The 17,647-nt window shown below is 40.9% G+C and overlaps 1 protein-coding gene across 6 annotated transcripts in view; it reads left to right on the forward strand.

Moving 5' to 3' along the window:
• Positions 1-17,647, forward strand: part of SLC20A2 (solute carrier family 20 member 2) — a 109,087-nt gene that overhangs the window by 73,188 nt on the left and 18,252 nt on the right. For all 6 annotated transcript variants that reach the window (XM_030312537.2, XM_030312534.2, XM_030312538.1 and 3 more), the window contains 3 exons: positions 6,012-6,128; positions 11,130-11,333; positions 12,878-13,469. In XM_030312537.2, the coding sequence (XP_030168397.1) occupies positions 6,012-6,128; positions 11,130-11,333; positions 12,878-13,469 (913 nt within the window). The remainder of the gene's footprint in view (positions 1-6,011; positions 6,129-11,129; positions 11,334-12,877; positions 13,470-17,647) is intronic.

Raw genomic sequence — 17,647 nt, forward strand, 5'->3', positions numbered from 1 at the left:
TGGAAAGCTTACTTGAAGTTTTCCAGGGGGGCTTGCCTAGTGGAGAAGGAAAGAAAAGTAAGTCATGACTCTGAAGGACCAGCCATTTTGTTTCCCCACTAAGTCAGAAAAGGATTTTGCTAATATTTTTGCTCCAGGGGCATGTTTTTAGAATATCCAGTAGATGAGTCCAGATCTTATTTTTAGTTAAACAAAAGTTAACTTTTGCCTTTCAAACTAGACTGTAATTACCTACTACTTCCTCACGTGGGGCCTTGCTGCCTGATAGCTGTGGTGTCATATTTGGTGATAAGAAGGGTCCCTTCAACAGTGACTCGGTCACTCTCCTTTCAGAATAGGTCTGCCTTCCTGCCAGTCTGGAATTTATTCTTCCTGGTTTCCTTCCTTCCTTAGAATATTTCCATTCAACACATAGGTGCCTCAGAGGTAAAAGGAAAAAATGAAAATCTCTAACAAAAAGGAGTAGCAACATTAATCTTACCCTGTTTCAGCTGTAAGAGCTTTTGATAAATAGCATATTTATGCATGGACATGACTTCGGTGGGACTCATTGGCTGTTGAGCTCTAGGGCTTTGTTTTGGTTTCCTCGCTCCTCCTTCTCAATTATTTTGAAGTTGTTTATATCTTAGGCTTAGTTTGATTTATTTGCATTTGACACAAGTTTTCTCAAAAGTCATTCTTCTACTTCAAAGACTGACCACTTTAAAACATTGTCTCTGCATTTTTGTCCTTAAAAAAATAATTTGCAAGAAGCAAAAATAACTTTGGGAAATAAAGTGCTCACTTGGGTTGGATACAAGCCTGAGGTTTATTTTTAATGAAAAAGTCTTCAGTTGTGTGGGACCTGGCTTTGTTCAGTTTTTAAAGAATGAGAACTGAAATTTGTTGCATGCTTCTTTGAGTGGTCAGAGCTGATAGCCTAATTAAGCCTCTGGTGATCATATGTAACTTCTAAGTCAAAGTGTGGTCCCTGGACCAGCAGCATCAGCATCTGCAAGTAAGGTAAACGCGCGCACACGTGTGTGTGTGTGCATGTGTGTGAGACTGTGGAAAGATACCCACAATATATTGATATATTGTATGTGGGAAATGAAACCACAGAATATATACAGTATGATTCTACATCCATTAACTTTTTTTAAAGGAAAAAAGAGATTCTCACAAACATTCTACATTGTGTGTTTATATTTAGAAAATATCTGGAAGGAAACATGCCACGGAGTTAACAGTATTTCTCTAGAAAGTAGGTTCAAGAGGGAAGAGTAATGAGCTATTTTCATATCTGTACATCATACAGTTTTGTACTGCTTTTTTAATAATAAGCATATATTATTTTATAAATTAATTTTATAAATTTAATAATAATTTAATGATTTAATGTTTTAATTTAAATTTAATAATTTTAATTTTATAAATTAAAATAGAGAAGAAAGGCTGTAGAGAGAAGCTAAGGAGTAGGAATATAAGGGAAGAAATATAGGTCAATGACCTTTGGAAGTTTTATTCATTTTATAGATTCTAATAATGCTGTCATATATGAAAAATGAGAGGTGTAACAAAGTAATGACATTGGAAGACTGTTTACTTCCTAAGTCTCTTGCGTATTCTGATCTTGGGGGGATTTGAAATAGAATTTTAAAGATGTTTGAGGTTAGAGCTAAATCACTGTTCATCATGTCTTAACTGTTGCGAAAATGGAAGGAGCTTGAGCTGAAAGGCTGTTGTGTGTCTGGAGCAGAGGGCTGGGACTCGTAGCCCCTGGTGTCGGCTCCTGGCAGCCACTTTTGGCTGAGGGAATGGAGCAATTCATGCCGTGTCCTACTTTGCCTATCCACAGAGTGAAGAGGCGCGCCATATTTTATTGCCAACTTAAGGTGTGATTATTGGAAAATAATTTAGGTACTCACAGGAAGACAATGCAGAGTATTTTTGTCAGAAGTTTTGCCTTGGATGCACATTGATTCAACTGCCTTTCTACACTGAATTTTTGTGTTTGTTTTTTTATCCATGAAACTTGATTTTATATATTTGTACAAATTACAGCTGTGTAACATAACTGTCAGTTCACATTTCTTATATGCTGGTCTTAAAAGTGAATCCTTGTGTTCTTTTGCTGCCCTGTCACATTACTAAATTGCTGGAATAATTTGGTCAGATCCACATTCTTTCCCCATCCTGTTCCCCTCTGCTCTCATCATCAACAACTGTCCCCATTTTTCTGCACGCCTTTGTTCTTTTTCCTCCTGGATGTTTTACTCTTTCTCTCCAACTTCCACCCTCAGTGATGTGTTTATCCCCTACTCTCCTTTCCAGTTTCTTGTGACTTAGGAGGGTGACTTCAGAGCTTTCTGGCCACTTCCCAGGCCAAACTGATGGCAAAAGAGGTTGTGATGCTAGAATTACAAAGAGCAAGTGATAGTGTGGCTTATTGTCTACACCAGGGGTCAAACTCTTATAACCAACCTCAGTTTCTCTCTCTTGGATGTTGGTCCTGACACCTTGAGAATCCCAAGGGACCCCAACAGAAAGCATGGAGATAGGTATGGAAGGAACATCTAGAGCAGCCCTTGTCTGCTTTTATTTTGGGCTCTGCTCAGCATGGATGGAAAAAAATAGTGTCCTAGAGCAAACGTGTTCACTCATCTAAAATAGATAGATTATGGGAATGCAAGCTGGTGCAGCCACTCTGGAAAATAATATGGAGGTTCCTCAAAAAACTAAAAATAGAACTATCCTATGACCCAGCAATTGCACTATTAGGCATTTATCCACAGGGTACAGGTGTGCTGTTTCAAAGGGACACATGCAACCCCCATGTTTATAGCAGCACTATCCACAATAGCCAAAGTATGGAAAGAGCCCAAATGTCCATCGATGGATGAATGGATAAAGAAGATGTGGTATATATACAATGGAGTATTACTCGGCAATCAAAAAGAATGAAATCTTGCCGTTTGCAACCATGTAGATAGAACTGGAGGGTATTACACTAAGTGAAATTAGTCAGAGAAAGACAAAAATCATATGACTTCAATTATATGAGGACTTTAAGAGACAAACCAGATGAACATAAAGGAAGGGAAGAGACAAAACAGAAGAGACTCATAAATATGGAGAGCAAACTGAGGGTTACTGGAGGGGTTATGGGAGGGGGGATGGGCTAAATGGGTAAGGGGAATTAAGGAATCTACTCCTGAAATCATTGTTACACTATATGCTAACTAATTTGGATGTAAATTTTTAAAAATAAAAAATAAAATAAATAGATTATGGATAGATAGGTACATTATAGAAAGAAAAGATTATTATCTATGTATAAATATCTTAAATCTATATATAGATATTTTAAATATCTCCATATATATATATATATATATATATATATATATCCCAAATTATTTCTCTCTTCCCACCGTATCCAGGGCTTGCCTCTCTTAGATTAATACAATGAAACTAAAAGTAGCACAGTTAAACCGTTTTATCATCAACTAACCAGGAAGCACAAAGGAAACCTCTTCCGAAACCAAATACTTTTTTTTTTTAATTTTTTTAGCATTTATTTATTTCTGAGACAGAGAGAGAGACAGAGCATGAGCAGGGGAGGGGCAGAGAGAGAGGGAGACACAGAATCTGAAACAGGCTCCAGGCCCTGAGCTGTCCGCACAGAGCCCGACGCGGGCTCGAAATCACGGACCGCAAGATCATGACCTGAGCCGAAGTCGGACGCTGAACTGACTGAGCCACCCAGGTGCCCTGGAAACCATATACTTTTAACCTGTAAGAGTGATTGGTATTGATGTTAGTTGATCAGTTTGGTGTTGCTAATTAGCAGTTACTATTCAGTTTGGCAAGAAACAGCTCTGGTGTGAGCTCTTCTCACATGTGTTAAGACACTGACGTGAAGTTCTAAAGCAGAAGCCAGGAAGCGGTGGCCCACAGGCACAGCCTGGTGGGGTGAGCCCGAGTGATTTTACAAGGGTCAGACTTAGAGGCAGAGCCAGGGCTGGAGCCAGGCTGCCGGCTAACGTGGTGCAGCCCCAGGGTGTCCATAGCTTTCTGATGTCAGAGTGCGTGTTACGAGTGATTCAGATAATCTAGCCCCTAAAGCGTCTGTACTCCCACCAGCGACGCCTTAGCTATAATTAAGGTCGGTGATTCAGGTTTTTTGTTTTTCGTATGTGTATATGCTAATCCTGACTCTCACTTATAGTATTACCTATCTGTTCTACCTCTTACAGTTACCAAAATGTTTAATAATCCCTTAATCAAATAGCTTTGAGTGTGTTTGTATATATAAAATGGTTAACAGTGTAACAAAGCCTGCATCATTAAAGATTTATTTAATCTAAGAGCAAAGAGCAAAGTTTTAACTAGTTCATTCCTTTAAAACTTTTAAAACATGTTTAACAGTTTACAGAAGTGACATGCTTATGTTTTCAAAGTTAACAGTACAAAAGTGTATGTAGTAAGAAGTGAAAGCCCTCTCCGATTTCTTATGTCCCTATAGGATTAACCATTGTATCATTCCAGAACTTTTTCTATACATTTGTTCATATGGTAGGAGTAGAAATATATTTTAAATTTATTTATTTATTTTGAGAGAGAGAGAGAGAGAGACAGACAGACAGACAGAGCACGAGCAGGGGAGGGGCAGAGAGAGGGAGAGAGAGAATCCCAAGCAGGCTCCACACTGGTAGCACAGAACCCGATGTGGGGCTCGATATCACGAACCGTGAGATCATGACCTGAGCCAAAGTCCAGAGTAGGAGGCTTAACTGACTGAGCCACCCAGGTGTCCCCAATATGGGTTTTTTTAAAAAACATAAATTGGGGGTGCCTGGCTGGCTCAGTTGATAGAACATGCAACTCTTGTTCTGGGGTGGGATTGTAAATTCAAGCCCCATGTTGGGTGTAGAGATTACTTAAAAATAAAATCTTAAAAAAACCCAACAACATAAATTGGAGTATAGTACTCCAGGCAGCTCTTCTTACTTACTAGATCATAGGCCTCTTTCCTTATCAGTATATATAGATCTATCTCATTTATATGACTCTGTCCTATAATTATTACACATTTCCATAATGATACACATATTAGTTGTCTTGCACATTCTTACTGTTACAAATAAAGCCGTTAGTAAGTGTTCTTGTACACATATCTTTGTTTCTGTGCAAGCATGCATGTTTAAGCTGTAAACCTGTGAATGTGTGTGAAGTGTGCCTGTTGCCACCAGTGCCAGAAAATGGACAAAATTCGGAGTGATGAGTTCTGGAATGCAGTGCCAGGAAAATATGATGCTCCTAAACCATGTGCCCTTCTGCCCTTTTATTGGCTAATGTAATTGCAACTTAGTATGCATTATTGAATTTTAATGAAAAGTTTTTCTATAATTACATGAGTTGACAATTCAAAGAATAGTTAAATTTGGAGGTCAATGTCCTTTTATTTATAGAACTTTTATCTCCAAGCTGACTTTAAAAAGGTTTGTGTATGTGGTTAGAGTGTCATGGCCATTTAAAGCAGAGCTGCTGACTACTGAGAAACCCAAAGAGGCAGCAGTCGGCAGCCTGGTGCAGGGTTCCAGACCTCAGCTGCTCACTGCCATGGGAGTGGGCTGATGTCAGGACAGAAGACGACAGCGTCCTTTCTTAGCTATATATGGTCCACTCTGGAACTCTGTAACTTAGATATTGAAATAATATGTAAATGGTTTTATTCCAATTTAATATGCTGTTTGTGCCACATTGATAAAATTGTAATAGTTAGCTTACTACTCAGTTTAACCACATATTGACAAGGTATAGTGTGTCTTAAACACAGGGCACATGGGAACGTTCCAGGGACAGCTTTCTACCCCAAAAACTATAGCACATTGTTTTGGTTGAAAGTTTTATTAAATACAAAACCCAGGTGATTAGTTTTGGATTTGGGGAATGTAAAGTATGTTGATATGAGCATGACCTTTCAGAAAGTATCCACCGACAACACCACTGTCCTTTTTACTTTCCAGTGCTTGGTCTGGTCCTTCCCATATGGGCAATAGCACTCATCTCCTTTGGTGTTGCACTGCTGTTTGCCCTTTTTGTATGGCTCTTTGTGTGTCCATGGATGCGGAGGAAAATAGCAGGTAAGGGCTTTTTTATTCTTCTGGTTTACAAAAATCCTGGTTCCTGGGGCTTCAGGTGTAATCCACAATTACCCTTACTAACAGAGGGAACTGGATGCATGAATAACCCTAGAACATAGCACTGAGATACATGCCCCATCCTTGTCTCTTGGCTCCTAACTGCTTTCTGGCTCAAACTTTTTCTTGGTAACTTGTGACTGGAATGAGCAGTAACGTCCTGGTTGCCTCTTATGACTGGAAGTTAACTACTGGTCAGGTTCTACCAGCCCCATGAAAAGCATTAGTCTTCAGGGAAATGCAGATTAATAACACAGCAAGATATCCATCCATTCACATCCACAGGAATGGTTAAAAGTAAACAGACTAACATTTCAAAATTTTGATGAAGAAGAATAACTAGAATTTTCAGACGTTTATGGTGAAATATAAAATGGTACAACCACTTGGAAATTTGAAGTTTCCTGTCAAGTTAGACATACATTTACCACATGACCCAGTAATTCTACTCCTAGATATTTATCCAAGAGAAATGAAAATGTACATTCATAGGGGCACCTGGGTGGCTCAGTTGGTTGTGTGTGACTTCAGCTAGGTCATGATCTCATGGTTCATGGGTTTGAGCTCCACGTCGGGCTCTGTGCTGACAGCTCAGAGCCTGGAGCCTGCTTCAGATTCTGTGTCTCCCTCTCTGTCTGCCCCTCCCCGACTTGCACTCTGTCTCTGTCTCTGTCTCTCTCTCTCTCTCTCTCAAAAATAAATACACATAAAGAAATAAAAAATATATATGTTCATAGAAAGACTTGTATATAATCATTTTGTCATAACAACCAGAAACTAGAAACAACCCAAATGTTCCTAAATAGGTGAAAGGATAACCAAATTGTGATATATTCATGCAATTCAAGCCTCCATAGCTATAAAGAGAATGAACTAACCACAGTATAATGAATTTCACAGACATTATGTTGAGTAAAAGAAGCCAGATACAAAATAGTACATCCTATATGATTCCAGGGAAAATTAATCTATAGCAATAGAAAGCACTAGGTGCTGGAGATGGTGGGGGGTTTCCAGGAGACTAATGGCAAAGGGGCACATGGGAACGTTCCAGGGACATGGAAATGGAAGTGTTCTCTGTCCCAGCTGTGGTAGTGTTTATAGGGTGTACTCATCCATCACAGGTCATCTGTCTGCACGTTTAAAATGTATGAATTTTATTGTATATAAATCATATTTCAACAGAATTTTTCAAAAAGAAAAATATGGATCAGAAAGCTACAAGAGCTGCTATTCTGTCCTTAGCAACATAGTTCTAAGCCTTAAGGCCACATGCTGTTACAGGGCTCTCAGATGAAAAGAAGTATTTACTTTCAGCCTCAGAGTGTGCCTTACGATCCTGTTTCAGTGTGGACATATCTCAGTTTGAAAATCCATATTCCAAAGAAGAACAGAACAAATGAGACATACCATGTTCACGAATTAGAAGATTCAGTATCATTAAGATGTCAGTTCTTGTCAAATTGTTCTCTAGATTTAACACAGTTGAAGTTAAAATCCAAGCAGGTTATTTTGTAGATTTAGACAAGCTGCTTTTAAAATCTATATTGAGGGGCACCTGGGTGGCTCAGTCAGTTGAGCATCCGACTTCGGCTCAGGTCATGATCTCACAGCTCGTGAGTTCAAACCCCATGTTGGGCTCTGTGCTGACAGCTCAGAGCCTGGAGTCTGCTTTGGATTCTGTGTCTCCCTCTTTCGCTGTGCCCCTCCCTCATTCATGTTCTGTCTCTCTCTCAAGAATAAATAAAACATTAAAAAAAAAAAGTAAAATCTATATTGAAACGAAAAGGAACTAGAATAGCCAAAATACTTTTGAAAAAGAACAGAGTTGGAAGATTCATACTACTTTACTCAAAGAGTTAATATAAAGTGACCAGACTGTGTGGTATTAGTGAAGAGATGGACATCCACATTAATAGAACAGAACTCGAGTCTAGAAATAGACCCACACAAATCTGGCACGTTGATTTTTAACAAAGTACAGAGGCACTTCAGTGGAGAAAGAATCATCTTTCAACAAATGGTATTGGAATATTCGGACATCTGTATGCCAAAAAAAGAACCTTGACTTAAGCCTTACACCTATAAAAAAAACAAACAAAAAAATTAACTCAAAGCATAGCATAGATTTAAACAAAAATAGAAAATGATAAGACTTTTAGGGAAAAAAATAAGATACATAAAATTTGCCCATTGTTTTGGAGACATTCAAATTGGTGTCTATGGTATCTCATGATTTCAGTTTGTACTTCTGTGATGACTAGCGATGTGGAGTACCTTTTCATAGACTTATTTGCCATTTATATAGCTCTACTGATGAAGTGTCCAAATTTTTTGCTCATTTTTTCACTGCAATATTCTTGAAGATTTCTCTATATATTCTGAATACAAGTCCTTTGTCAGGGGATTTGTAAACACTTCTAATCTGTAGATTGTCTTTTCATTCCCTTAATAGTGTTTTTCACAGAACAGTAGTTTTAATTTTGATGAATTGCCATTTATCAACTTTTTTTAATTTTTATTATTTTTTTTTTATATAAAGAGAGGATGAGCACGAATGGGGGAGAGGGGCAGAAGGAGAGAGAATCTCAAGCAGGCTTCACAGCCCAGAACCCAACACAGAGCTTGATCCCATAACCCTGGGATCATGACCTGAGCCGAAATCGAGAGTTGGACCCTCAACCAACTGAGCCACCCAGGGGCCCCACAACTTCTTTTTTTATAAATTGTGTTTTGGGTGTCACATCTAAAAATTCTTTGTTTCACCCACTCATAGAAGTTTTTTCCATTTTAAAAATTTTATAAAAATACAAAGTTTATGGTTTCATTTATATGACATTCTGAAAAAGACAGAACATGGGAAGAGACCAGGTCAGTGATTGCCAAGGAGCTGGGCAGTGGGTCTTACTACCAGGGGAGCTTTGGGAGGTGATAGAACTTTTCTGTATCCTGATTGTGGTGAGGGTTACATGAGTCTAGACATGTCTTAGAATCAGGATGGGCACACAAATACATAGTTCACTGCATGTAAATTTTAAAACAAAAATTAAAAAGATCCACATTAATACATACAACTTCAGACTAAATAGTAAAGCCACATCAATAATGGCTGGATGGGGGCACCTGGGTGGCTTAGTTGGTTATGTGTCTGACTTTGGCTCAGGTCATGATCTCACGGTCCGTGAGTTCGAGCCCCGCGTCAGGCTCTGGGCTGACAGCTCAGAGCCCGGAGCCTGTTTCAGATTCTGTGTCTCCCTCTCTCTATGCCCCTCCCCTGTTCATGCTCTGTCTCTCTCTGTCTCAAAATAAATAAACGTTAAAAAAAAAAATTTAATAATGGCTGGATGAATTGCTGCTGCTTCTCCTGTGTAGCTGCTCCCTGCTCTCTGCTGAAAATAACTATCCCTCCACCATTCATACAGACTACTAACTGAAGATGAGCCCCTTAAACATACTGCTTGTCTGGTTTAACCCATAGGAATGATCAACTATACTTCAATGCTTTGATTTTTTAAACATTTTTTTAAATGTTTTTACTTATTATTTTGAGAGAGAGAAAGACACAAAGCACGAGCAGGGAAGGGGCAGAGAGAGAAGGAGATACAGAATCTGAAGGCTCCATCCAGGCTCTGAATGGTCAGCACAGAGCCTGACAGGGAGCTCAAACCCATGAACTGTGAGATCATGACCTGAGCCGAAGTCGGACGCTTAACCAACTGAGCCACCCAGGCGCCCCACTAAATGTTTTGATTTTTAAAGGCTTTTCCTAATAGCTTTCTTGCCGAATAGACTATAAAATCTTTGCTTTCCAGCTTAATGCTATAACAGCAGGAAACTGGTATTGTTCCCAATAGGCTTCTGAGGAGATTTTGTTTTATCAATGCCATATTTTGTTAGTTCAATATATATTTCTTGGTCTAATATTTTAAGTATACACTAGTGATTAAGGTCATGGACCATAGAGCTAAAATGCCTGCATTTTACCACCCGTGTGGTTCTGGGCAAATGACTTAATCTCTCTGTGTACTTCAGTTTGCTCATTAATAAAAAGCAGAAAATAATAAAACCTGTCTCATGTAAGTGTTAACAATTTTTGCTTAATTGTTGTAATCTTTACAAATATTGTCTTCTCTCATTTTGATTATAAGCACCTTAAGGTCCAAGATCTAAAAAAAAAAAAAATCTGTCTGTATTTCTGACTGTGTACGTGGATACAGGGAGGTGACAGGATTATGTGAGTATATCCAGCAGAGAAGAATACGTCCATTTTAGTTCTGTAGGTGAGAGCTTAGAAATTTGCCCAGGAGAATCTACAAGCAGCAAGATCATTAAATCAGCACCACATATAAGATCTGATTAAAAAGAATCCTATAGAGCTTTAAAGCAGCTTTTTTTAAAAAAATTATCTTTTGAAAGTAAAAGATTTTTAAAAGTAATTAGGATCTCTCTGTTCCTTTTTGGAAAATGATTTACTTGTTTTCTAAGATTTGGTGACCTGGAGAAATCAGAGACCAGTAATTTATTGAACAGAAGAAAACCAGACTATAACTAATATCTCTGAAGACAAAAAGGATAAACATTTCAGTGATTTTGAGGTTAGTTTAAGAAAATAGAAGGCCAGTCCAGATGGTCGTAGGATTACAGAGTACTAGTGGTGGAAGGGACTGTGGGGACCGCATCTAGCCCTCTCAGTTTGTTGGTTTTGAAGGAGATAATTGAGGCCTGAGCCTACCCCTCTTGTCCTCAGTAGCTGAATTTTCTGGCTTGAGTTTCCCAGATAATTGATTGAAGTCTCCTCTTCATTTTTTCTATTTAGCTATAACTATTTTTTCATTTTCAAAGTTAAATACTAAAGTATAAAGATAAATGCTCACTTTTATATTCGCTTTTCAATAACAAGATCTCTAATTTCAGAATTTTCAGTTATACCTATATTTTCTTTAGGCAAATTACAAAAAGAAGCTGCTTTATCGCGAGTTTCTGACGAAAGCCTCAGTAAAATTCAGGAAGTGGAGTCCCCAGTATTTAAAGAGCTACCAGGTGCCAAGGCTAATGACGACAGCACTGTCCCTCTCACGGGCTCAGCTGGGGAGCCATCTGGAACCTCTGAAGGCACATCAGTGGGAAACCACCCCCGGGCCTCCTACGGTAAGGTGTGCACAGAGGGTGTGGGGTTTCCATGGTGGTAGAGAGCAGTTCCTAGGGGGCCAGTGAGCAGGGGACACCAGCCAGGCTGCCTGTGGGTGATTAGGTTTTATTTATATATTAAAAAAATTTTTTTTAATGTTTATTTGTTTTTGAGAAAGAGTGAGGGAGAAAGAGGCAGAGTGTGGGTGGGGGAGGGCAGAGAGAGAGAGGGAGACACAGAATCTGAAACAGACTCCAGGCTCTGAGCTGTCTGCGCAGAGTCTGACTCGGGGCTTGAACTTGTGAACCACGAGATCATGACCTGAGCTGAAGTTGGAGGCTTAACCAACTGAGCCACCCAGGCGCCCCATGGGTGGTTAGGTTTTAATGCACAAAAGTGTCCCTCAGTTTTATGTTTTGGGGTAGTCCAGGGGCTAAAGAGGTCTCAGCAGACCATGCAGTCAACAGAACAAGCTCACTCTGGTCCTGTGGTTTTCTTCCAAGAGATGTTTATAGTCTCATCAACGGCACCAGGGCCCACACACCACCTCTCTGCAGCTCAGTCAACTGCACCTGCGTCTTCCATGTTGCAGTTTCCTGGTTGCCAAAGATTGGCTTTTCCAGCTTGCTAAGCATGCCTTCCACATGGAGGACATAAAGAGAAAGCCTAGTGTAGCATCACAGAAACCTCAAAAAACGTCAAGACTGTCCTGCCTTCTTGGGGGTTCTTTTGTCTCGTAACATTTGTGGTTAAAGATCGGTGAGCACCAGCCTCTGCCAGGCCTGTTGGGACAGCTTCCCGCCTCCCTGCAAGGTGGGGCCTTGGCACCTGCTTTCACTTCCCATAGGTGCGGTCTCAGACTTGACCCAAAGAAAGCAAATGAATTTTGCTCCGCTGATCTGACAGATAACTGCCTTTGACATTTATGATTGGCCTTTAAGGAGCACCTACAAATCTATCTCATAGCGAACTGGATTTTGTCCCTCACGCATGAAGTTTTCCTCAAATAAGTTCCTTATAAAGATTCTCCCTTTATTGGTTACTAGAAACAGGAAAGAGTGCCGTAGTCATTTCTGGAAGATGCTTTTTAAAAAATGTTTTCATTTTTGAGAGAGAGAGACAGCGTGTGAGTGGGGAAGGAGCAGAGAGAGAGGGAGACAGAATCCGAAGCAGGCTCCAGGCGCTGAGCTGTCAGCACAGAGCCCCAGAGCCTGACACGGGGCTCGAACTCACAAGCAGTGAGATCATGACCTGAGCCGAAGTCAGACACTTAACCAACTGAGCCACCCAGGCGCCCCTGGAAGATGCTTTTTAGGAGAACTTAAATAACATCACTTTCAAAGTTTTGCCCATGTGTTGTATGTTCCAAGTTCCCTTTTTCATTTTAACTGTATTGCATGCTCTTTATAGTTAGTTTGGAAAATAAAGCATGTGGAAAAAGATTGAAAATCACCCATAACCCAAATTTCCAGAGATCACCACCATAAAGGATGAGGGATATTGCCTTACAGAAACGATTTATATTCAAAAGCTAGAAAATAAGACTCCTTTTAACCTGTTTCAGGAAGGGCACTTTCCATGACTCACGGCTCTGCAAAATCACCCGTCTCCAATGGCACCTTCGGCTTTGACGGCCACACGAGGAGTGACGGGCACGTGTACCACACGGTGCACAAAGACTCGGGGCTCTACAAAGACTTGCTGCACAGGATTCACTCAGACAGGGGCCCTGAGGAGAGGCCCGCACAGGAAAACAACTACCGATTTCTGCGGCGAAATAACAGTTACACGTGCTACACGGCAGCCATCTGTGGAATGCCTGTCCACTCGACCTTCAAAGCTGCTGACTCGTCATCTGCGCCAGAGGACAGCGAGAAGCTGGTGGGGGACGCCGTGTCCTATTCTAAAAAGAGGCTTCGCTATGACAGCTATTCAAGCTACTGCAATGCGGTAGCAGAAGCTGAGATAGAGGCCGATGAGGGAGGTGTGGAAATGAAGCTGGCATCTGAGCTGACGGATCCCGACCAGCCCCGAGACGACCCTGCAGAAGAGGAGAAGGAGGAGAAGGACACAGCCGAGGTCCACCTCCTGTTCCATTTCCTGCAAGTCCTTACTGCCTGTTTTGGATCCTTTGCTCATGGTGGCAATGACGTGAGGTAAGTCCATCCCTTCATCCAGCAAGTATGTCCGGAGGGTCTGCTCGTGCACCAGGCACTGCTGTGGGTGTCAGGATGCAGCAAGGAACAACAGACACAAATCCCTGTCACCAGGAGTAAACAAGTAAATAGGTGGCGTGTGTAGTATGCCAGGAGGTGTAAATGTGCAGGGGAAAATCAGGTAGAAGGGGGGATGGGAACATCTGGAGGACAGCAGTGTTGGCTAGGCTGCTCAAGTGAGGGTTCCCTGAGTGAGATCTGAAGGGGTTGAGGGAGCCAGCTGTGTGGGCATCGGTAGGAGAGCATTCCCAGGACAGCAGGTGCAAAGGCCTGAGAAAGGAGTGTGCCTGGTGTATTCTAGGAAGAGCAAGGAGGCCATGGAGGGAGAGAATGTGGACTGTAAGGTCAGCAGGTCTCAGAAGCCTGGAATATGTAGAGTCTCTGCTCTCTTCCTATGAGCTGGGAAGCCCTACACAAGTCACTTGATGCCCTAAAGCCTCAGTGTCCCAATCTATAAAATGGGAGTAAAACTAGTACCAACCTCAGGGGTTTCTATGGGGATTAAGTGAGATACTTTATTTAATGTGCTTAGGATGGTGTTTCTCACATAATCAGTATCTGTGTATTTTCATTATTATTATTATTGTAACTATCATGCAGGCCTGATATTTCTGTCCAAATCAGGGAAACATGCTGTTGTTGTATTTCTTATTGCCCAGATATATGACTCTCCATGTTATAGCTGGGGGTTTCCATATACCACCTAACCACATGTAATTCAATTTCTGTTCTTTTTAAAAAGTCTTGCCACCAGGCAAGAGGTCTGGACATTTTGGGTTCTGCTCAATGTTATATAGGTGTTATCATATTACTGTATTTGAGGCATCATTCTCTGTCCTAGCTTGATTTTTTGACTGCCCCACACCCAGCACCACCCTACTTCCTCTTCCTCCTGATCAAAAAAAATTTTTTTTAAGTTTTTATTTACTTGTTTTGAGAGAGAGAATGTGTGCACAAATGCAGGGGAGGGGCAGAGAGAGAGAGAGAGAGAGAGAGAGAGAGAGAGAATCTCAAGCAGGGTCTGTGCTGTCTGTACAGAGCTCGACATAGGGTTCGAGCTCACAAACTGTGAGATCATGACCTGAGCTAAAATCAAGAGCTCAGACGCTTAACCGACCAAGCACCCAGGTGCCCCCTGATCAAAAATTGAGATCCTGGTACTGGCAAAGTGTATGAATTGGGTCCCTGTTCTTTGGAATTTAAATTCCAGTTGGGGAGATTTAAAAAAAGCATGTACATGGACAAACCACCCCAAAACAGTATTTCCAGGCCTAAGGAGGATCCAGGCAGTGGCTGCTACAGGTGACTGGAGTTTAAAGCTTGCAGTTTAGGGACTGGTTTTGAGGCTTCTGAGTACAGATTTGGTCTGATAAAAGCAAGTTCTGGAAGTAATGTAACCGTGAAGATAAGGCTTCTATTCCTTTAACAAAAGATTATTAAGTATAGTCCAGGCCTCAGTGCTGAACCATTTATAACCTCTTCTAATCCACTTTAAGTCGGTCCTTTGAGGTCATAAGTGGTATCTTTCAAAGACAGGGAGTCTGAAGCTGAGATGTGATGTTTCTTGCCCAGGATCACACAGCTAGTGAGAAGCAGACTTGAGAGCCAGTTCTTCCTGACGCTCAGCCTCCACTGTGTCTGCTTGGTGTAGGGTGGGCTGAGGGGGGGAGACCAGGGCTGCAGATGCCCGGCATTGAAAACCTGTGTGTGCTTCTGCATGTAGGAGCTTGGACTTATCAGTCCATCCTAACAACAAGTAAAAAGTGGGCACACTGAAAAATCAACAGCTCCCCTTGAAGCCATAAGAGAGAGGGGGACACCGGGCAACCGCTGCCCCCAAGACAGGTACGAGAGAGAGACATGTACAGGGAATAAGGGAGGACAGACTCTCGATTGGAAACTGCTCTGGGAACCATTGCCAGGGAGAAAAACCTGAACTGTAAGGATGAGTTCCTAAAGTCAGTAGAGACTACAGGGAGAGCCAGTGGGAGGGGCCCGCACAAGATTGTCAGCTTTATATCTAGGAGCCCTAGCTCATCCTCAGTGAAAATCAGAGAAACTCCCCTCCTCCCTTGCATCACAGGGAGAGGGAAAGTAACCATTTTGACGTACCCAGAGCACTGTGTTCTTAACAAGCCTAACCCCGAGGGGAAACTAGTTAACGGGAGCCTAACCTGCTGGGTTATTATCACAGACTAACCTGGAGGAAGAGAAATACCCAGCTGCAGCCACTTGAGCCACCCTATCCTACATAAAGGGGGAGAAGAAAACCTGAGAAATACTTGCGAAGTTCACAGTCCAGAGGCATAGGCTCATGAAAAGACAGAGATCTAACCATAGGACTCTAGAGTGCTTCCTCGCCCTCCTGCATTTCACCACCATGTTCCTTACTAAAGGCTACTTACAGCAGTTCCTTTTGCCTGGTACATGGTATCTGCCTATCAAGAAAAAATTACGAGTTATACCAAAAGGCAAAACAACAACAACAACAAAAAAACCAATTGGAAGAGACAGAGCGGGCATCAGAACCAGAAATGGAAAGGGGTGTTGGAATGATCATATTAGGAATTTAAAACAACCGTGATTAATACGCTAAGGGTTCTAATGGATAAAGTAGACTGCATGCAAGAACAGATGGGGCAATGTTAACAGAGACTTGGAAACTGTAAGAAAGAACCAGAAGGAAATACTAGAGATAACACTGTAACAGAAATGAGGAATGCTTTTGTTTTTGCTTGTTTGTTTTTTCATTTGAGAGACAGCATGTGGGGGGGGAGGGGAAGGGAGGGGGACAGAGAGAGGGAGGGAGAGAGAGAGAAAGAGTTATCTTAAGCAGGCGCCACTCTCAGTTCAGAGCCCTATGAGAGGCTTTAAGAATCCGCATTGGGGATGATGGGCATTGAGGAGGGCACCAGTTGGGATGAGCTGTATGGAAACCAATTTGACAATAAATTTCATATTAAAAAATTAAATTAAATTAAATTAAATTAAATTAAATTAAAAAAAAGAATCTGCATTGGGGGGTACTTGGGTGGCTCAGTCGGTTAAGCATCCAACTTTGGCTCAGGTCATGGTCTCAGAGTTCATGGGTTAGAGCCCCGTGTCAGAGCCTGAACCCTGCTTTGGATTCTGTGTCTCCCTCTCTCTCTGCCCTTTCCTTGCATACTCTCTGTCTCTCTCAAAAATAAACATTAAAAAAAAAAAAAAAGAATCCACATTAGGGTCTGTGCTGACAGCTCAGAGCCTACAGCCTGCTTCAGATTGTGTGTCTTCCTCTCTCTCTGCCCTTCCCTCACAGTCTCTCTCTCTCTCTAAAAAAAAATGAAAAAACATTAAAAAATGAAAAAAGGAAAACTCATCAAAATTTGTGGGATGCAGCAGTGCTAAAAAGGAAATTTATACCATTGAACACATATATTAGGAAAAACAAATACATAAAATCAGTATTCTCAATTCCCACCCAAGGAAACTAGAAAAAGAGGAGAAAATTAAATCCAAAGTAAGCAGAAGAAATAATAAGAATTAGAACATGAATCAGTGAAATTGAAATCAGGAAATCAGAAGAGAAAATCTGTGAAACCAAAGGATAATTTTTTGAAAGATCAGTTGATAAGCCTCTAGCCAGACTAAGAAAAACACAAATTACTAATATCAGAAATCAGGTCTTCACTATATATTCTATGGACAGTAAAAAGATAATGCTATAAACCATTTTGTGCCCTTACATTTGACAACCTAGATGAAAAGGACTAATTCCTTGAATGACACACTTTGCCAAAACTCACAAAAGAAGAAATAGACACTCTGAATAGACCCGTACCTATTAAAGAGATCAAATCAGTAATTAATAACTACCAAAATAGAAAGCACCAGGCCCAGATGGGTTCACTGGTGAATTCTACCAAATATTTAAGGCAGAAATTATACCAATTCTCTACAATGTCTTTCAAAGGATAGAAGTAGAAGGAATACTTCCTAACTTACTCTCTAAGGCCAGTATTACCTTATTACCCAAACCAGAGAAAGACATTAACATAAAAGAAAACTATAGACCAGTATCCTTCATGAACATGGATGTACAAATCCTCAACAAAATAAGTAGCAAATTGAATCCAGCA

The sequence above is a fragment of the Lynx canadensis genome, chromosome B1, assembly GCF_007474595.2.
Source record: "Lynx canadensis isolate LIC74 chromosome B1, mLynCan4.pri.v2, whole genome shotgun sequence".
Taxonomy (NCBI): domain Eukaryota; kingdom Metazoa; phylum Chordata; class Mammalia; order Carnivora; family Felidae; genus Lynx; species Lynx canadensis.